The sequence below is a fragment of the Sinohyriopsis cumingii genome, chromosome 11 (genome assembly GCF_028554795.1).
Source record: "Sinohyriopsis cumingii isolate HCF-2022 chromosome 11, ASM2855479v2, whole genome shotgun sequence".
Taxonomy (NCBI): domain Eukaryota; kingdom Metazoa; phylum Mollusca; class Bivalvia; order Unionida; family Unionidae; genus Sinohyriopsis; species Sinohyriopsis cumingii.
Window position 1 is genome coordinate 66933185 of NC_142971.1, and position 23251 is coordinate 66956435.

Genomic DNA, 23251 nt, shown 5'->3' on the forward strand with positions numbered 1-23251 from the left:
AATTTTGTACTTAAGAAGCAATTCAATTATCAAAGTTATTAAATGAAAATTTCAGAGGATCTTACAGTATTGTGAATTGAATCCAAAATGATCATAAAAGGTTATATTCAAGTCCAAATGAATCGAATGTTCTGAATAATTGTCGAAATCTACACAATTCGAGAGGCTGCTTAACATCAGATAGAAGATCAGCAGATGATGAGAGAAAATAACAGAGGACAGAACTAGGCCACCATGCACGCTGGCGAAAGTCCGTTAACAATGTCAGACACCGGGGAGAAAGATAAAGTAGTTGCCCGCTCACAGTAGCCACGATAGTCTGCAGCCACTTATCCGGACATCCGTCTTTCGATAATTCGATAGGTCATCACACTCGCTTCACAGCAACTAACCATAAATTAGCATGTGACCGATGGATGTAGACAAACATCCCGTATCTCTCTGCATACGCTACCAAACGTTGTCGAGGTTGAAGGTCGACTGCTGTATGCCTTCCTGAAGAAAGAAAAAAATATCACTGGATTATAGCGGACTTGATCGAACCGGGGACAAAGAGACTACACGAGACTCAAGTTCGAGCCTCCAGCACACATAACAAATCTTCATCACGATGTCCTCATAAAACATCCATTCTAAGGGACTAAGGAAAAGTACAAATAGCCCAAAGGATTTTTTCCTTTGTCATTGAATAGTCGATAGCATTATACGACAAGTGTAAGATCGCTCAAACTACATATATATTTGTTTTAGCAGGCACATTTTTTATTTTATTGGTAAACTGGGAGCAAAGATGCGCAGTCTGCGGCGGCCGACCAATAAGGACAGTGGTGAATGAAAACCAACAGCCCTGCTCAGGGGCACACAGATCTTTAGAAGAAAGATATACCCATTCCATTTCTCATTTCTTTTGTGCTTGTGGATCATTTGTTTACATATATTTCGGAATTATTGTGAACTGATTCAAAGACTTTATGGATTGCATCGTTCTGGTACATCAGGACATTCAAGACAATTGGAATTCATTCTGAACATTCTATACCTTTGCACTTGTAATAGGCAATTTCGGATTATCTTGCATTTAATTCACAATACTGTAAATCTTTCTTCAATTTTCGCTTTGTAACTAAAATTAAATTGTTTGTTGGTTTTACTGACATTGTTGTTGTCACTTTCTTTCTGTTGTTTAAATTAAAGGCATAGAGTGGTAACACTGTTAACACTTTCAAATCTTGTATGTGTTTGTAATTATATATATATATATATATATATATATATATATATATATATATATATATATATATATATATATATATATATATATATATATATATATCTGTGTCTGTGTGTGTGTGTGTGTGTGTGAATCAAAAACCAGAAGCTGGACAGTAAGTGGGATGCTAGATGGTATATGTGGTGTCTTGGAATCTAATAATGGTTGCTGAATATGACGTGTGATGTGTTCGAATGCAATAACAAATATATAACATTATCGTTTCCGTTGTGCCCCCATGTGGCATCTGCATGTTAAATTCCAGTAGTGTTCCTAATTCCCATTTCCATATAAACCTATAGAATAATGTTAGTTTCCCGTATGCCGCCAATGCTACAACATTTATAGGGCACAACGGGAATGATCGACTTACAGAAATTCCCATTGTGTCTCGAAGTGTCATACCAAAGAAAACCTAGGGACAATTTGTGCGATATGATTTTCCATTTTGCTCCTAAGTGTCTACATACATAAGCTTATGGGCTGATGTTAATTTCTGGTATGCTCTCCAAGAATTCGGTATAAAGGATACGTAGCTGTTTGGCGGTTCATGATGTGATTTCCATTTCACGGTACATTCATTTCTCCATTCTTTTGGTTGTCACATATCTATAGAATATGACAAGAATCTGAGAACTTGCCAAATACAGTTGTATGCATTTTATGTATCATGTAAAATTTGGTGAAGTGATCATGATCATGAAAGGTCTCAAGAATACGGGGCATACCCCCTATCGCTGTATTCACGGATTTCTGGTTCACATTCCTGGGTAACTGTTGGGACGCTGGGATATGGGTGAGTATGTCTGTGATTAATATATATATATATATATATATATATATATATATATATATATATATATATATATATATATATATATATATATATATATACATACATACATACATACATACATACATGGTTCGAGTCTAGGATTCGGCTAACGTGGGTATGTGAGAAAGTTTGCCAGTAGCTTCTCGTGGGTCGGTGGTTCTTCTCGGGGTTTTACCGGGTTCTTCCTCCACCATTAATACTGGCCCCATGCATAGCCTATCGTGTGCTGAAATATGGCGTTAAACCCAACAACAACAACAACAACATACATACATACATACATACCTTGGAGGTAAATCTGACTGAATTGGTGCAACAGAAAGGCGTTCAGTATCCTATTAATTGTGTTGCTGTTTTTATTCTTGAATGGCTGCTATTTCTTGTTAACACTGCAATATTAATGTCAGTATTGTCATTATTATTAGGAGTAGTAGCAGTAGTAGAGTAGGTGGTAGTGGCTTTGTGATGATTTAAGGTGGTTGATGATATAAGGTGGTTGATGATATAAGGTGGTTGATGATGTAAAGTGGTTGATGGTGTAATGTGGTTGATAATATAAGGTGGTTGATGATGTAAGGTGGTTGATGATATAAGGTGGTTGATGTTATAAGGCGGCTGATGATATAAGGTGGTTGATGATGTAAGGTGGTTGATGATGTAAAGTGGTTGATGGTGTAATGTGGTTGATAATATAAGGTGGTTGATGATGTAAGGTGGTTGATGATATAAGGTGGCTGATGATATAAGTTGGTTGATGATGCAAGGTGGTTGATGCTGTAAGGTGGTTGATTAAATAAGGTGGTTGATGATATAAGGTGGCTGATGATATAAGGTGGCTGATGATATAAGGTGGTTGATGATATAAGGTGGCTGATGATATAAGGTGGTTGATGATGTAAGGTGGTTGCGTTGCTTTAGCTGTCATCAGTGTTTGAAATTTCATGTATCTAACGTGTTAGCTCGAGCTACGACACTTACCTGGTTAGAAATGGTGCAACGGTAAGGTTTTCAATATCCTACGTATACATTAAACCAGCATGCATCATGCGTCTGATGCTATTTATTTGAGTCGAATTAGGAACGGTCGTGACAGCATTTAGTGTGGCATTAAAATTACGAACGGTCGTGACAGCATTTCGTGTGGCATTAAAATTAGAAACGGTCGTGACAGCATCTCGTGTGGCATTTCAATTAGGAACGGTCTGGACAGCATTTCGTGTGGTATTAATTGGTACGTATAACTCCACAGCTGGAACTCTTCTGCTGAAATCTGACACTTTTCAGTATAGATGAATGCATGTTTACGATCTTATTTTCACAACAACAAAAATGAAGATGACGTCATATCTAATGTCTCTACATATGTATTCTGCATTTTTGCTCAAAGCATTAATTATGTTTTGGTAAAAATATATTAGATTTGTTGGCAACGCGGATGGAGGAAAGCTTTGTTTGATTTGAATACCCGATACTATCTATCTAATGCATACATATTGTAAGGTTTACATCTAAGAAATAGAACAAATATCCATTCAAATGAACATGGTCTATATGTTTTTCTTTTTTTTACGGCCTCTTTTCTTAAAATCTTGAGTTGAGATTTTATTGGACAAGAGGAGCCAAACTCAGATATAGTTTTATGTGACGTTCATTCACCTTTTTTTTTTTTTTTTTTTTTGGTGGATAAAAATATTTGGAAACCATCTTCAAACCATCATCATCATCATCATCATAATCATCAATGATTATTACTGCTGTATACTGTCGCCTTGGTACCAAATTTGTGACAATGTATAACTAAAACAAATCATAAATGAATATCAGATAATTTCATAGATAACCAATACATACTAATCTACTTTCAACATTTGCTAGATTTTATACACTTCCAGCCATGGAAAACGCGCATCAAAGATTGGATATATCCAGTTTCATAAATGTAAAGATTTTGATGTTTAAGATATTTTACATGATTGCAATTCTTTTTTTACAGTCTCTTTCCTGCATAAGAACTCAGAAGTACTTGATGAATCCATTAGTGGAGGTGCTTGATGAACTTATTATTTGTGGGGTTGCTTCCGAACTCATTAGTGGGGGTAGCTTGATTAACTCATTAGTGGGGGTAGCTTGATTAACTCATTAGTGGGGGTAGCTTGATTAACTCATTAGTGGAGTTCCCTGATGAACTTATTTTTAGTGGAGTTGCATGATGAACTTAATAGTAGGGTTGCTTTTGAACTCATTAGTGCGGTTGCTAATGAACTCATCAGTGTTGTTTCTTGATGAATTCATTAGTGGAGTTGCTTATGAAGTCATTAGATGGTTTGCTTGATGAACTTATTAGTGGGGTTGCGTGATGAACTCATTAGTACAGTTTCTTGATGAACTTATTAGTGGGGATGCTTATGAACTCATCAGTGGGGTTCCTTGATGAATCCATTAGTGGAGTTTCTTGATGAACTTATTAGTGGGGTTGCTTATAAACTCATCATTGGGGTTGCTTGAATGAACTCATTAGTGGGGTTGTTTGATGATCTCATTAGTAGGGTTGCTTGATGATTTCATTAGTGGGGTTGCTTGATGATCTCATTAGTGGGTTACTTATGAACTCATTAGTGGGTTACTTATGAACTCATTAGTGGGGTTGCTTATGAACTCATTAGTGGGGTTGTTTGATGATCTCATAAGTGTGGCTGCTTATGAACTAGGCGCTGTAAACCAAATGACATGAATCATCCAGTTGTTTAAGTTCCTGAGTAATTTAAATTTTCGTCGTACAGAAGCATCCAACAATCTTGATATTTAAATATCACTTTTTCTCTCCTCGTACTTTTGTTACAGCTAACACTACGACGACGACGACACACATTTATATCACCTTGTGTCCATTGTAATTCTGTCATGACTTTTCTAGAAACAGTAGAAGTCAAATGTATATATTTATCTGAAATTATTGTCATCCTGCACGAGTGGTTTGGTGTAGAAAAAAAGAGTCACTACAAACTGGAATCTTTAATACAGTTACTACTACTGGCCTCTGTATTTAATCTAGTATCAACAGTTTATCTTTATTACAGAATTATACCATAGTATTGACAGTTTACATTGACTACGGGATTACATCATATTATTGACAGTTTACACTGACTAAGGGATTACACCCTAGTGTTGACAGTTTACATTGACTACTGGATTATACCATAGTATTGACAGTTTACACTGACTACGGGATTATACCATAGTATTGACAGATTACATTGACTACGGGATTACACCACAGTATTGACAGTTTACACTGACTACGGGATTACACCATATTATTGACAGTTTACATTGACTAAGGGATTACACCCTAGTGTTGACAGTTTACATTGACTACGGGATTACACCATAGTAGTGACAGCTTTACATTGACTATGGAATTACAACATAGTATTGACAGTTTACATTGACTACTGGATTATACCATAGTATTGACAGTTTACATTGACTACGGGATTACACCATAAAATTGACAGATTACATTGACTACGGGATTACATCACAGTATTGACAGTTTACATTGACTACGGGATTACACCATAGTATTGACAGTTTACATTGACTACGGGATTGCACCATAGTATTGACAGTTTACAATGACTACGAGATTACGCCATAGTATTGACAGTTTACATTGACTACGGGATTACACCATAGTATTGACAGTTTACAATGACTACGGGATTACACCATAGTATTGACAGTTTACAATGACTACGGGATTACGCCATAGTATTGACAGTTTACATTGACTACGGGATTACACCATAGTAGTGATAGTTTACCTTTTTTAGGGGATTATACCAATGACTCAAATAACCATACAAGTCACAACTTCTATTCGAATAAGTTTCAATGTGCACCGATTGCACTACGAATCATCGTTTGAAGACAGTAAAGGAATCTGTATTGCTACTGGTCTAAATTTACTTATATTTATGAATTTACTAGAAAATGCAAATTGAGCAGCATGTATAAGACATAACCGAAACGTTTGAAACGTATTCATTATATGCATCTGATTATTATTACAAGGACGTACATTGCACTGTGTACTCTGTGTGCTACAAAATTGAAAACGCAATGTCATTTTTGCATCCGCCTACTGTCATACCTCACATTTTTATTGTACGTTTCGTTCACTTTATGACCATCTCAAAACTGTTCTTCTCAAAACATAATAAAACTGATAGCATCTTCAATGCCATCAACGTCAAAAACAATCATTTGTACTCGATGTTACTGCATCTGCAAGTGCTGCTTTCAGAATGTATTACTGTGCTTGTTCCCGTTTTAGTGTTTCCTGTAGTTCTGCCTTGGCTTTCTGCACGAGATCTGGATTCAGCAGGAGGTCAACGGCGGTCATTGTCAAGGCTTTGGCTTGGGCAAGCGTATAACGTTGCGCACGCTCAGCTCCTGCAGTAGGAAGAAAAGAGATTTTGTGTGTCATACAAGTTTCAAATCTATACATTTTGCTAATTCTTATTTTATTGAGTGTTAATAACATCATTTTAACATTTCACATCTCCATGCGGAGCATTGTCTAAAATCTCTTTAGCAAACTTTAGTCGGTTATATCGTCTGAAACTAGGGACCGTTTGGTGACAGTCGAGTTAGAAATTCTTGGTGTAGGGTTTAACGCCATTTTTAGCACAGGATAGTCTATACATGGCGGCCAGTATCAATAGTGGAAGAAGAACCCGAGAAAACCCGGAAAGATCCACCGACCCACGAGAAGCTACTGGCAAGCTTACTCACATACCCACATTGGCCGAACCTGAGACTCGAACCCAATCGGACAGAGGTGAGATGGTAATGATCCGTTTTGTTACAGTTACTTTCGTTCAATATATGAAAACAAACCCCAGAGATCTGCGGAATTCCTGTTGCAATTTGTAAATTTATGAAATTTACAGCTATATTTATGGAATCAAACTGTACTGTAGTGACTTTTTAAATCTTTCTTATAGAGGTCACAACAGTTTAGTTTTTATACGTATCATGTTGCATACTTCTACCTTACAATCAAAATTTGTAACGTCAAAATGCAAAAGAAAAGATATACATTTTTATTTTTACGACTGTAATGTCCATCGTCAATTCAGACATTGAGTACTTGGTATATGGGGCAAGAGACGCTTAACCCGTTATAGTTAGCCATTATTACTATGCATACTTATGAGTGTCAAAGTTAAACCTGTTTACAATAGCAACACTGCTTTTCTGTTCATACGTTTATGGTGTGCCCATAAAAAGCTACATGTTTAAATGTTTAAACAAGGTTACAGACCCCAGGTACAAAACATATCACATATGATCTTCATCGACTAATACAAATGTAGCTAAGAATATCAACAATCTTGTTGTGGAAGAATGAATTTTTTATTTGGTTTATGAAAATAAGAGACGGTACAGGACGACGAGATTTTAGGATTTGATTAATGGATTCGAAAGTATTTCATGCACAGAAAGAAATTGACTACCTGTCGAAGATCAGCATATCATTTCATATTATTACATAATTTAAGGTATATAAGATCTGTAATAATTATGCACCCATTGGCACCTTTCTATATTTATTAGAAATAAACGGGAATGTTTAACTGATTTTATATTATTTCGTACATGGAGAACCGTAAACTTAAATCCAGGTTAAGTTACGAATCCTCGTTCAGGGTGCATTATAATTATACAATAGTAAACAATATAGGCAGATCGTGACCCTCTCGAACAGTGTTTTGAAAAATTAATTCAACGGTATGGTCTTTACTGAACGTCGTGGGTAGAATTTATTTTGCGGTACCATTATCGTAAAAAAAGAAAACAACGCCCACTTCATTACCTCGAGTGTACCGTCTCTCCTATCAAAGAATATTTTCAAAACACAATCATTTAATCTTCACAAGACTTGCAAAATGACTTTGATCTATATCAGAACAGCGGTAAAACACAACAGTAACATATATTGCGGCATATACATTCTGAATGATCTAGTATGTTAAAGTACTGGCAGATCAAGACAATCATACGTTATTTGAAATACTTTTCAAACTGAATCTCAACAGTGAATTTTATTCCATAAATGATTGTGACATCACACATGATTTCAAGGTAATATCCAAAAGTACCAAAGCTCAAATCGTTTTCAAACACTTGCATACCAATAAAAATAGAGAATTTGACAGTAAAAATCTACAATAAGATAGCATGGAAATTTATTCATTAGGAAGTTTCGGCTCAAACATTCTCCACTATTGCTGTTTTAAAAAAAGATATTAGTCATTTCAAAAGACAACCATAGGAATCCTGATCAGGAAAGAGAGGTTATATCCGAAGCATTCCGAAAATCTGAGAAGCTGTTAAACACTATAGTGACGTACTCAAAAGCGTTGATACATATTACACACCAAGCCGTCTACAATTTAAATCTCTTGTCAAATGTGTTAAGAAAATTCATGCCACTGAACAATGATACAAAAGCTACTACTACTGTTATTATGTTCAAAAGAAATCCGAGAAATCAACGGTGTACTTCAGTAACAAGTGCGAACTTAACAATAACAAAAGTCTTTACTCATTCACATCAATATTTAATTGAAAAGACATCCCATGTAATTTGTATTTTTCAGAGTGACAGACAACCGCATCAACAATGTTTTGAGGAAAGCATTAAATCTCACTTTGTAATATTTTTATCCTCGTCAATAAATGTTTACTCAGTTGGCAAATATGACATCAGCATGTACAACCTAAGTCAAACGGATCTGATTTTTCATTCTATCATATTTAAAATTGATTCCTACATTCATCCTTTTCGAAAATTGTTCAGATTGTCTGTATTGCAGAAAAGCCTCATCCATGTTCAAGCAATGAAAGAAAGGAATCTGAGAAGCTCAACAACAATAAAGTGACATGCTTCAGCGACTTAAAGATAACAGAGATGAAGTTTTGGAAAATGATAAAGCGGATAGAATAAAATGAAAATGAAATTCTTGTGATGAAATCAGCATGTATGAGATGATGAAAAAGTTAATTCCAAAATGAAATTCAGTTCATCGTCATTATCTTTGAAAAAGTCATTGCGATGAAAACAAAGCAACAACGACATTTAAATGGAGTTGTTAAAATGATAGCGGTTCGAAATGCTTGGCATTTATTCCTGTTTTGTTGATGCAGATACAAAGCCTTTGAGATAAAGAACCTCGAAGCTGCTTTGTGAACCAAATCTTGCCCACTTGTTATGAAAGTTTATACTTACTACATTTTGTTTTTTCTCAAACATCACCCTCATAAATAAGTTCCCTGCTAATTATTTCATACGAGTGTGCTGCTAACCTCGTTGAGCGGTAGAATTGTCCCTTTTACATAAGTCTTCAAATTTTGTCAAATTCAATATTTTTGTCATTCCTCTTTTGCAGGATGAATGTGAAGAAAATGTCGTTATACCATCAAACTCAATATAACATTTAAGGTTTCCTTTTTGAAATTGAAAATGAAAAAAAAAAGATAATTCGTTTCATTTCTAATAAATCGCTATGAAAGATTGAAAAATGTGGAAATAAGTTCGATTTGGTGGCTCGCATACTCACATTAAGTCTTAGTCCTACGAATTCTTATTATTTCAGAGAGTTCAAAAGAAAACTAATGTATCGACTGCTTAAGTTTATAATGAACAACTCAGCGTCGTACTTTTGGCAATACAAGTAAACATAATCTATCCTTTCAATCATTCAAAGATCTTTCGCGCGATTAACTTATTCTATTAGCTGTTGAATTTGTCTCACTGAAGTGAGAATAACTTTAAAATTAAATGATATATTGTAGCTGAACACCTGTATATATTTATACAAGTGAAGTTGGCCAAATGCTCAAATTGAAAGTAACAAATATCCGTCGTTGATAAAAACAGCTTATCAGTGAGATGAGAACAACAAAAAAATGTAACGAGTTTTAAATGATGTTTGTCATACAGGAATCTTGAAGCTATTTTATATTTAAGTGCATACAGTATAAATATACAATATATGTATCAATGATACACCACGAGATGTATAAAGTTTTCATTAAAAGGGAACTAATCTTGCCGAGTGGTGTATAAATGATACAGCGTACATACTGTACATATTTTTTATTTATATCACTTACAAATACACATGTTCGCCTTGTGAACGGAGTTAAGATTGACTACGGGCAACTGTGTATTTATCGAGTGAATGAATTCACATCCCTGTCGAGTGTGTCCGCTACAAAATGTAGTTCTGTGCTTTTATGGCTATTCACAATCAGCTTTGCATATTGATAACTTGATTGTTCTCTTTTTTAATTTTATATTTTTAACCACATTGTTTAAATCAATATAATACACACTTATGATTTAAACATAAAATATGGTTTTAATGAAGAAAGTAAAGCACCACAAATACATCGTTACGTTCTTGAATACTGAAATATCATCCGTTCGTGTACACGCGCATGGAATTAAGTGTGGAATTGGAGCTAAGCGACATGACGAACCAAAAAGAGGTAATTAAAATATTTTAATATAATTACAGTTGACCCAAGTCATTGTTCCGCTTTAATTAACATTACTACCGACCATATTATTGTTTCTCTCTCTCTCTCTCTCTCTCTCTCTCTCTCTCTCTCTCTCTCTCAGTCTTTCTCTGTGTCTCTGTCTCTGTCTCTCTCTCTCTCTCTCTCTCTCTTCATTTGATCAGTTTGACTTAACATTCTTCATAAATCCAGAGACATTCTGGTATGATACAAGCGAAAATCATCTATTCTGTTTTCATAAATTTTCGCCCGTCTTGCTACGATGGTCAACAGAGAGAGAGGGGGGGGGGGTTGGGTTGGGGGGGGTGGTTGGGGGGGATGGTGTCCATTTGGACATTTTCATATTTAATTACTAATAATCGAATTTTAATACCTTATAAAGGTTTAAGAAGCAACAACAACAACAACATCAAATAATTATATACATTAAATTCCGTGTGCCCCGTAATCAAGACGGGCTATTGCAACTTTGTATCATTGATTATATGAACTATGTAGACAGAAGCCAAGGAAAGTGTGCACATAACGTACGACAAACCGTATTTCTTGTAGGTGATTTGATGCAAGTTCAGTTTCAATGTTTGCATTGGGCCTGTCTACAGACAATGGGAATCTAACATGGGGAATATTGGGCCTGTATAGGGACAAGGGAAAGGGGAGTCTGTATACCGTCTGACGTCACGGTAGGAGAGATTGGAAACAATGTTGCAACTAGGGGAGGTGACGTCACAGTGCTGAACAAAGAGCGGGGTGTACAGATATAACACAGACAAGAGACAAACATTTATACATTTTTTTTTAAAAAAAAACATTTTGAGGCAAGAAAGCAATTTCTTTTCGAGGCATATGAGTAGCCCTGAAATGGGCCTTTGGCTTCTTGTGCGTCCTCTAATTTCTTCTATTTTTCCACCAGCTTCTTATTTTCTCTCCTACACTTTTTGTCTTCTTCTCTTTTTTTTTCTTCTTCTCCTTTTACTCCTTTTTCTCCTTTTTCTGCTATCTCCTCCTCTTTCTTCCTCATCCAATTTTCTTCTTCCTTTTCAATTTTTTCATTTCATGCCCTCATTCTTTTTCTTTCCTCTTCATCCTCCTTCTCCTCCTTTTCTTCTTTAAGCGTATCACTTATTATTTCCTTTAACTTTCTTAAGTTGTTTATTTCTATCTTTATTCTATGTGGGCTATACGAATAGTGATCATCGTCCAGGTTTACTAGCATCTGCTGTATTATTCCCAAATTGTCTAGAACGTCTTGTAACTTCTTCATTTTGTTAGGGTAGGTTGAAGCCATCTTCTTTTTTATTCTTTGTAGAATGGCGCGAACGACGAACGCTTTGAGTTTTTATCTGTCAAGCACTGACGTGAAGGAAAAAATCCCCTACACTCACTTCTCATATTATATACTATCCACACAGAGGTGAGGACTCAAAACAACATACCCAAAATATACTATCCACACATGCGAAGAAGCAAAAACATAACCATAATATACTATCCACACACGCGAAGAAGCAAGAATCAACCATAATATACTATCCACACACGTAAAGAAGCAAAAATCATAACCATAATCTACTATCCACACACGCGAAGCAGCAAGAAACATAACCATAATTTACTTTCCACACACGCGAAGCAGCAAGAAACATAACCATAATCTAATATCCACACACGGGTAGAAGCAAAAATCAGCCATAATATACTATCCACACACGCGAAGAAGCAAAATTAAACCCAAAATATACTATCCACACACGCGAAGAAGCAAAAACACAACCATAATCTACTATCCACAAGCAAAACATAACCACAATCTACTATCCACACACGCGAAGAAGCAAAACAAAACCACAATTATGCTATCCACACAGAAGGGAAGTTTAAAAACTACACACTCTACTATCCACACAAACGTACGCGAGCGCTTACAAACCCCAATAATATATTATCCACACAAACGTATGTGAGCGCTTACAAACTCCAATATTCTACTATCCACACAAACGTACGTGAGCTCATACACACACACACTTACTTTAGTAAAAGAGTGAGTGTTTATATTCACACTACTCCACAGTCACACAAATTGGCAAATTGAATAGTGAATATTTTCTAGAGATTTGAATAGCCCTGAAAAGGGCTGTTGTTTGTAACTTCAGATGCACCTGGCTAATGCCTATATCTCCCCGGCCTGGCACCGCAGACACATCGGCGGCTCCAGTCGTTCTCCCAATTCATTCTTGTTCTTGGGAGGACAGAGGGAGTTTGATTGGCTTCACTCTCCCAATCTTCTGGGATTGTCAAAACTTTCCTCTCTCTCCTTCTTCTTCTATTCCATACTCTAGGATGTTGGGGTCCCTATATATTCTCTGCACGCACCTGTACTGCTACTGGTTGTGGTACTGGTAGAGTATGTTGTGTTGGTATAGTGTGTAGTGTTTGCCTCTGTGGTGGCGTCCTTGCCTCCGGCTGAACCTCACACACAGCTCTCAGCATGAGGTGAGGAAGGATTCCTCTTTTCTTTTCTTCCTCTTCTTTCTTTTTTCTCTCCTCCTCCTCCTCCTCTTCTATTTTTGCTTTCTCTGCTATGGCCTCCATAGCCAGCTCATCCAGGTGTCGCCTGGTGCATCTGAAGCCGATCAGTTTGACAATTCTGCTGCTCATTCATCAATGTTGTCTCGTTGACAATGGGTAGCCAGACTGCCGAGCTTTCCGTGTATATCAGCAAGCACGGACGTGAAGGAAAACATCACCTGACACCAAAACTTACATTACCCATATTATCACCAAAAGCGCGCGGACTTAAAAAAAATAAATATTCACTCACGTTTTTACTGACAATCACTCACTTAAAAGTTTGACAAGCAACGGAAACGAAGGGGCTTATAGTCACACTTTCTAACAAAGATAAAGAAATGATGTACTTATAGACGCACTTCTGTTTTTTTTTCTTCTAACTGACTAACATACCATTGGCAATTGAATGAGTATTTCTTTTCTAGAGTATTGGCTGTTTTTTGTGAACGAGGAGCTAAGACAATTTTTTTATGATCTAAGATTGCGACCTCGTCTGGCGACAGGCTTTCCCACAGGATAGGGTCTGCTTCTTCAGAAAGAGAAGGAGAAATCTTTCGTGTCGACACGGCAGTCGATAAAACCTCTGTAAGGTTCCTGCTGCTGCTGCTGCCCTATATGCTCTCTCTGCTGTTTCTGAAGTCTGTACATCTCTGTTCATTCTTCTTTCTCCCTGTTCATTTCCTCTCTGAAGAGATCTTTTATCAGGTCTTCAGTGACATTCTCTATCTCTTCAGGCTTCGGTATCAGGCTTTGCCTGACACGATGTAAATTGACGTAAGCTTCGTTCAGCTTGGCTAATCTTGAGCACATCTTCGTAGGAGGATGAGTCGACAATGGATGGTCAGACTTACTTATTTAGTAGGATTAAAGTGATCTTGGCTCCAATGGAGCATGTATGACTGTTTTATGCACGTAAGCCACTAAATATTTTAAAGAATATCCAAGACTGTGTTGATGAAGAAAATACACACACTATTGTCCATACACCAATGAATCTGTGCCTTGTAATTTCACGTTATTGAATCGTGTTGTCTGAGCGTTTCTTCTCAAAATGTCTATGATATCGTCTTCCAAGGAGGCAATCCATACGAATCAAAATACTCCACACATCCTTCTTGAGGAAAGTAGACGGCTACCCAGTGGGTTCCTGGGAGATGACTGTCGTCCGTGTTGATCACATAAGTTTGATGGTCTTGAGGTTTGCGATGAGGTAGTTCATCTTTAGCACACACGACAGGATTCCAAGAAGCACTGTACGAACTGTGTTTCAAAGGGTGATACAGTTTCCAGGTATCCATGTTTGTGTTTTTTTTTTCTTCTTGTTTTTTCTTCACAGGTGATGATACGTGATCAATTTAATCTTGACTTTCTCTTGGAAAAAGTCTGACAAGTAAACGGCTATTAGCTCCGACTTCGTACCCTGGTCCAAGAGAGTTTCGATGCGACGGATCTCCAGAGGCGTTAATGGAGGCCAAGAATGTTCACGCAAGCCTTTATACCACTGATGAAACACGGCTTCTTTCGAGATGAGACCCAAGCTTTGTCCAGATACTCGTCCAATTTTTCTTCTTCTTTTGATTTGTGTCGGGTGAATGATTTCCACCAAAGCCACTTCGCAATGGGCTTTGTGATCTAATTGGATGGCCTGAGGTAATTTGGCCGTGTAACAGCACAACGTGTTGTTGGGAAACACATCCATGGAACTGTCACTGGGTAAGGTTAAGTAAAATTGGTTATTGTTGTTCATAATTCCAGAGTTCTGTGGCTGTTGGAGGGGTTACTGGAAGTCAGAGGAGAGTCTCCGCCCAAAATGGGGTTATTGTTATTGGAGTGGTGACTGACACTGGACACAAGATTCCCGTTGTTACCGTTTGGGGAGAATTTTATTGAAGGATTGGGAAGAAGGTAACCGATCCAACTGCTCAATAAGATGGTCCACAATTGTTTGTCTCCTTGTTGCAAACTCAAATTGACAATGGCTGCACCGATGACACAATACACTACAAAGATTTGGCAGAAGAAAAATAATTTTGTTTTAGGCACCGGTTTTCCACACCACACCCACAAGGGTTATTTCTGTAGATCTTGCAGAGAAGAACTGGGTGAAGGAGTGGTCACTGCAGTGATAGCAGTAGCTGAGGTCTGTGTGAAAGGGCATGATGGTCACTTCTTTTATAGTTGATGACTTGCGAAACGTCGGTCCAAGAATCAAAACTGGGAGGATATCCTTTCCAACGCACTTTGACTTCTTTGACACGTCGTTTGCCCACTTTACGTATTCTGCGTTCGAGAATGCTTTCGATGTCGTACACGTCGTCTTCTTTTTTGGTGACACGTTGTATCTGGGGCAAGTAAAATGTTCCTTTTAACACTTCTCCGTTCATGTCTTCCAACTTATAGATGGCAGGATGACGACCATGCCCTCGTCCAGTGACACGAAACAATTCGGTGGTCCAGTTGGGAAAGTAACCTTTGTCGAAAGTGCGTTTGGTTTTGCCAATGCGGACCCAATCTCATACAGCCAACACTTCACCTTTCTTGCGGACAGCCACAGTCGGGGACGTACCATATAGGCGATCAGAAACGAGCACTTCGTTGTCGAGAGTCAAATCTTGAGGGGCACGTCCAATGCTTCGATGGTAAGATTGGTTGTACGCTTGAACCGGGTGCGGTAAGATGTCGATGTACTTGAAAGTGTGGTGATGCGTAAAATATTTCCATATGCGTTCTTTCAAAGTGCGTTGAAAACAAACCACGATGCTGGCTTTGGTTTCGGGATTCTCGGTGGTGAAAAAAATGAATGTCACGTTTCTTTAATTCTTTTTGGAAAGCTTGGTCCAGAAATTCGGTGCTTATGTCAGTTTGGCATCGAAGAGGGTGACGACCGCTGTGTTTCAACACCAGTTGCAAGGCTTGCACTAACTCGCTACTCGATTTGTAAGTCAGTGGCACGACCCAGGCAAATTTGGAAAAGAGGTCGATGGCACAAAACAAATATTTGTAACCGCGATTGTAGGTGACTAAATGAGAGACATCGGCTAAATCGGCTTGCCATTGATGATCGATGCTTTCCACTTGGGTGCGACTTTTGGAAAACTTTCGTCGAATGGGTTTGTGTAAAGTGTAGGTAGCTTGTTCTTGTAACCATCGTTGCACTTGAGGTAAACGGAGACTTTTCAGTCGCGTTTTGGCAGCACGATACAATTTTTGAACTCCTCCGTAACCTGCAGGATGGGATGGATCGTAGTAACTGCTGGCTAACACCTTCTCCATTTTTTATTAATAAGTCACCCACTCTTCGCTGATGCTACTTGGGACGGGGCGAAAGGGTGGTTTGGAAACGGATTTACGTGTCTGATGGTCCACGGGAGTAGAAGTCGAAGCTAGTGGTGGAGGTGGTAATGGAATGGCTTTGGTCGTCTTTTCTTTTTTCACTTCTGGTTTCCCTTCTTACTTTTTCACTTATGTCGAAGGAGGAGTGGACATCATCTTTTTAACCCAAGCTTTCTTTTCTTCTCGTTGGAAAGTGGGGGAAGGGGTCAATAAGTACGTTGCAATCTTATTAGAAATGGGAGCTGCTAACGGTGTTTGAAAAACTTCTCGTATCTCTTCTTCCTCAGGCTTTCGTGGGTTGGCGCCTCTCATGACCTCTGGGGATGGTAGTGTTGGTGTGGGGGATGGACTTTTCATCAAGGTTTTAAAATCTTTCAGAGTGGGTACAGCTGTTTCGTCTAAAGATTTCTGGTGAAAAAGTTACAGTCGTTGCAAGAGCTGACCGTACTTTTGTGATTTTTCTGTTTCGGACAAATCGTGGCGATCCATCAACGACTGCAATTCGTGGTGTAACTGGAATATCTCTGTTAAATTTGGATTGGAAGGCAAATGCGAGGTTCGTTGTTCTTGTCAACGATGGTATTTCATCCACCGTCGTTTGTAAGGCACTGAAGCTAGTTTTCGTCCTTCCATTCGATGTCAAGGGTCACATCTGAAATCTTTGGACTCCAGAGGTCCCTTTTATCTTGCTTCCACAACCACTCCCAGTATGGTTCCCAATACTCCTTTCAGCAAGGTCCTATCAACAGAGGCAAACTTCCTCCGCGTTAGACCAACATCTTGTTTTGACGAATGTGAATTTTCTTTTGAACCATTTGGCGAAGATCGTGACGATGTTTGCCTAAGCATTGTTTCTGATGTTTTGACAAAGGTATCGTGCCTTTCAAGATGTTCAAGCAATATTCGCACAAGGTATCGATGACATCTTTGGAGGCGGCTTGAATGAGGTGTTTTCGCATGGGTGGAGAAGCTTTGGACAGGACAGACAACATATCTCCATGTTTGACTAAACGAGGAGGTAGTCCTTTCCTTTTCTTTCCTTTGGGTTTAGAAGAGGGGATGTTTTCTGGAGGGTGACATCTTTGTTTGTTGGTTCCGGGACACTCACTATCGCTTCGTCATAAAGGTGACAATGTGTTTTCAAAAATCGCCAAGGAATCCTCCCCTTTGGTTACTCCTCTTTTTCTCTGGATGACTGAGTCTTTTCTTAGGGTAACGTCGATGCTTGGCTAAGCGCTTTGACGGATGACGAGACTGTCCTCGTCTCTTTCCCTTTTGGACAGGAGAATGACGATAGTGACAGCGTGTACTTCTTTAAGGTGACATCTTTGAGCGTTCAGGAGCACAAAAATCACTGATACCCATGCTTTGTAACAGGTCTTTTTTATACTGGAACGCGTCGCCACCTATTGTCTTTGCGTCAAATCAACTTGATGACAGGCATCACACGTCGTGGATGGGTTCGCAACGGACTGAATCGAGTCAGTTCTTGCTTGGACAAATCCATTAAACTCTGTAACATGCCGGATCTCTCTTGGACTTTGATTTTGGGAGCAGGTACTTTGTGAGCAGCTGCCACTGCAGCTAAAGAGGAAGAGGTGTCACCACCGGAAGAGAAGTTCTTGGAGACACGAATTTCCATGGAGTCATCAACTGAGGACGAACAGGTGTCAAATGGGGCTGGGCGGGCATCGTCACCAACGGAGAAGTAGATGAACATGAGGCTACCGGAGACCCGTCACCGTCGTTGCAGGCCGTGGTCTGCGAATGTAAGGTTGCGTCCTGGCCGAAGTGCCTCTCTTGCGGGTAGAAGCTGTTTTCTGAGGGATTTTCTTTTTCTGGGGACGTCTTTTTTCTGTGGGCTTTTCTTTTTCTGGGGTTGTGACCTGGTCTTGACACCGTTGCTCTTTTTCTTCTTTGGTCTTTGTTTGGCTTTTTTTGGGAGTGACTTTTTTCTTGGGGAGAACTTTGGGAGCATTAGGATCCCATTTTAGGAGGGAGCGAATTATGACACCACCTAGAGTACCGCTCCCTCCAGGTTTCAAAATGATTTGCTTTTTGGTTTTAGAGTCGATGCGGAGATCGGTTAGTTGTGTCAAGGCTACTTTGTTTCTATAAAAAAAAGCGCTTGGTTTGATGAGGAATCTGAATGATGCCTTGCAGTAATTCACGTGCTATCACCGTAAACCATCGTAAGATTTCTTTGAGACTGGCTTCTAAGACACGAGCACGTATTTGTGGATTTTTTGCCGCAGTTGATGCCATACAAGGCACGAATAAATTTGACAGAAAGATGAGACTCAAGGGACGTCATGTTGACGATGTGTGAGACAGACGAAAAGTGTCCGAGGTTTTTATAGGTATTGTTTGTAAAGTCGAGGACGGAGACATGTACAGGACAGGTCCTCCGTCTTGACACCAGTGGTGAAACAAATGGGTACGAAATCGCAAATAATCGGGGGTACTGGGTTTCAAATCGACGAGTAAATAGGCGTCTGGAGTTTGAGTGGCATCGTCGTACGCATGAGTTAGCCAAGGTATTCCTAACTGTCTGGCTAAGACTTGCACTTGTACTTGCGATTCATCTCTAGGGCTTTTAAACAAGACCACGTAATGATCATTCAGACTGATGTTGCGATTGGCTTTACTTTGTTGAAACAAATTTTGAGTGATGTAAATGACACTGGCATTGCGATGATGTCCTTTGCGCGTAAACCACAGTTTAATTTCTTCTTCGTCTTCTAGGGGCCCCGAGTGGACGAGTGCTCTAAAGCGCTCTCCGTTACGGATCACTGCCATCTCACCTCTTTCTGCGCCGGTTCGAGTCTCGGATTCATCCAGTGTGAGTATGTGAGAAAGCTTGCCGGTAACTTCTCGTGGGTCGGTGGTTCTTTCCAGGGTTTTCCCGGGTTATGCCTCCACCATTAATACTGGCCGCCATGTATAGCCTATCGTGTGCTGAAAAATGGCGTTAAACCCCACAGCAACAACAATAACAACAACAAAAATCTTCGTCTTCTCCTAACATGTCGTCGAAAATGACCAGATGGGTTTGACTAGGGTCAGACACGATTCCGTCGTCTTCTTTAGGAATGCCTTCCACAAACACGATGGAATCGACTTGACTTTCTTGCAAGAGACTGTACGCCGATTGCCACTCTTTGTAATACCACACGATTCGTTGAGATGGATGATCGATCAAATGGTGTTTATGTTCGATCAAACGTTTGACAAATTCGGTTTTGCTTGAACCGCTAGGTCTAGCAATGAGCATGTTAAAGGGATGACGAAGATACAAAGCCTCCCAACTGGCACGATCTAAGTGTTCGTCTATGACTTTGAAAGTGGAGGAAGAGGGAGCAGAGACAGCAGAGGTAGCCATAGTGCACGGAATGTCACTTGTAATACGAAGACAGACAAGACAAGACAAGAGTTTATATACTTTTTCAGGACATGTTTATTGATTTTTAAAAATAAACACGAAAGACTAAAATACATAAAAGCCAAAGGGTTAAGTACAACAATAAAATACACATCAAAATGATCAAAGTAGAATAGAAACAAGTTTCTGTACAACATATTGATGGTAACCAAGATGTCATAGGGACAATGTGTAATGTTTTTACAGGCTCTACATGGGGTAATGTCACACAATGTCCTCCCGAAAGGGTGTTTCGGGAATGTCCATGACAGTCCTGTCCTGAAGTAAGTGATTGTCCTCGGTGACGTGTTCTTCTGGCACTGTTCACTAACACAGGTTGAAAAGTGAATTTTCCTTAGAACGTTGAAATGTTGCATCCCAACTCTTGAGAATAATGGTCTACTTCTTGAGTCCAAGCCTCAAAACCCCAATTTTTCATGTCACGTACATCTATCCAATGAGGGCGTAAGTCACAAGCTACACACACATCGTCATACACATCTTCGGTACCCAAAAGTTGTCGAATATTTTTTCCCCGTAGAGGTGGAGAAGTATCTAAATGAAAACGCAAGGCTTTGAGTAAAATGAGTCTTTCGTGGACATTTGAAGGAACCACTTTCATGTTTCATTGAATGGTAAGTATTGTTCGTAAAGAGTCTACAAGGAATCGGCTGGTAAACGAAATCCCAGAAGACAAGTCACTAAGACACACACCACATGACGACCCCATTTGAATGGACACAGTTTTCGTAATAAGTGTTGCTAATCGTCTACTGTTTGAATAGTGTCATTTCCTTCTAAGGAATGTGTTGAATCACTTCTGATAAAATTTGTGGCATGGTAGTCTGTTTTTATACTCTCTTTTTCAGGAAGCAATAAATGTACTTTCTGCACAGAGATAATCGTACTCCGTAGCGAATCTAAATGGTTCAATCACTAACTTACACATCAAAACACACCGTTCAGAAGTTTCCTCTTCCATTAAGTTGACGTTGCGTAACAGATTTTGGAAATCCTCCAACTCTTCTTCTCGAATTCCTTGCAATATGTGTATCTCGAAGTAACGAAAATCATTAACATACCGATCCTTCTCGTCCTCTAACAGTTTAACTAGGTCTGACCACTGGAACACTTTTTCCTGAATCAGTCCTCTTACAGCATTCAGGTACCAGTGGTTTAAACATCGGTGACGTAACGGATGCAATTGTTCTTTAGGGTAGCAGAGGGGACACGATTTTAGGGTTTTCTAAGTCCCAACCATCCACCGAATACGTTACGATGGTCTTTTCGCCTCCTCCGTTGCGGGCATGATAGGTTTCCATTTGTCTTCATTGTCTCACAAGCAGTGTAACTAGCGTAGGGCTTTGACCGAGTATTGACGTTTGACAAAGTTGGTCGTTTGAGGGCTGATGACAGCCATGGTCTTTTCGGGCATGAACAGTTGGCGGTACACTAAGGAACACGCTTTGGCAATGGTGCAAGCTTCTTTCAAAGGACCGAGCCCTCCGTGTTCCATGAACAGTTCTCGAAATTTTCCACAGCAACGCCGTAAAATGTCCACGTCGGAACGTCATTACTTTAACATTTCTTCCTGAAAGTCAAAAGGGTCTGAGGCGTGAGCCTGGTACCAAGTGTAGAAAGCTTCTCGTTGTACGGTGCGCATATTGTCGGGGTCGTAATCGTGAGCCTCAGGTAAATGGGGTAGAACGGCATGATGATTGACTTCCGTATTGAACAAGTGTGGAAAATAACCTTTGGCCATTTCTGTCATTCGAAACGTTTTAGGCATTCGACTCAAAGGCATGGCCAAATAGCTCATCGAATCTTTAAACTGTACTTGTCCCACTTGCATGGAAATGATTTTGGCTCCGTTAAAAGTCACTTTAGGACGTGCGGTGCCTTGTTCCGTATAGTATCTGAGCAGAAACTGCCCATCGTATCCCGAGAAATTGTGAGCCATGACTGTGGCATAGCGATGACAATCCCCGTAACGTTCGATGTCCTCTTGGCTCCACGTCTCGTCAATGGGGTCTAAGATCCACTGGGCGAATTCGGCTAACGTGTTCGGTCCTCGAAACATTTTTTCACGTCCTCCATGAATCTTGCTGCATTGAGGACAATGACAAAAGATATCCTTTTGATCAGAGCTTTGCGAGGTGTCATGAAAAAATTTCTTCAGACAAGACGTCGGACTACTCCCCCTCCTTCCGAGATAAAAGTCAAGATACTTGCTATATCTGTAAAAAGAAAGGACTCAGTCTTCAGAGTGTCCAGACCGTCAAAAAAGCAAAACAGGTGCAAAAAGAGACAAAGGTCAAGATACCTGTTATCATTGTCAAGAAAAAGGACATTGGTCTTCAGATTGCCCTAAGAAACAACAGGAGCAAGTAGAAGAGAAGGGTCCAGAACAGGAAGAAGAAGAGGTACTCACCCCCAAGGAAGAACCGAGATACGTACAGAAAGAGAAACATGAGAAGAAAAGAAGAAGATGAGAATGTGAGCAAGAAGTGGAGGAAAAACCTGTGAAAGTGAGGACATTAAAATAAAACAGAGAGAGTAAATACACAGAAGAAGCCTATGAACTTTTTAAAGTGTCATGTTGTGCTGTGCATTGGATTGTAAAATTTGTACCAGAATACACCAGGCATAAAACGTCAGTGTCTCTTGGTTTTGATTTCTAGAATAAGAACCTACACTCATGCACTCACACATTCACACACGTACAATATGGGTAAAGAAGGGCTTTTTGAGTTTTAATTGATGTTGGCAATTGAAATACTATCTCTTTTCGAGAGAAATGGGTAGCCCTGAAAAGGGCCTTTGGGTATTTGTTTGTTAAAAAAAACCCCAAAAACTCAGGAATGGGACGAAATGATCTTCGACTGCCTTAAGACTTTGCCACGACCAAGGCCTACTTCTGGACTGCCTCCTGTCGATGATTTGGTAGAAATCACTAGGGGTGGTACGATAGGTGTAGTCACAGAGTTGGGTTGTTTAGCTCAGGGAGGTCTTTTTCTCTTTGGTCTTAATAAAGAAGTCTGATACATCTATTTCAGACTTCTTAACTCTGCTAAAATGTCTAAAAGTACCGTGACCGTTTGACTTTCACTGTTCTGTCTGAGACTTTGTTTCTTCTCTGCTTCTTCTTCCTGTCGTTTCCTTCTTGTCTCTTCTTCTCGCTGTTGTTAAAGAAGAAAAGCTTGTTCTGCTTCCTTTTGCTGCT

General features: G+C 39.2%; 1 protein-coding gene across 1 annotated transcript in view; it reads right to left on the reverse strand.

The window, feature by feature from the left end:
- Nucleotides 1–5109: 5109 nt before the first annotated feature.
- The window catches only part of LOC149788614 (xaa-Arg dipeptidase-like), a 60478-nt gene continuing 42336 nt past the window's right edge, over nucleotides 5110–23251 (reverse strand). The window contains exon 7 of the mRNA XM_089974693.1: nucleotides 5110–6563. Coding sequence (XP_089830819.1) covers nucleotides 6421–6563 — 143 coding nt within the window. The 3' untranslated portion in view covers nucleotides 5110–6420. The remainder of the gene's footprint in view (nucleotides 6564–23251) is intronic.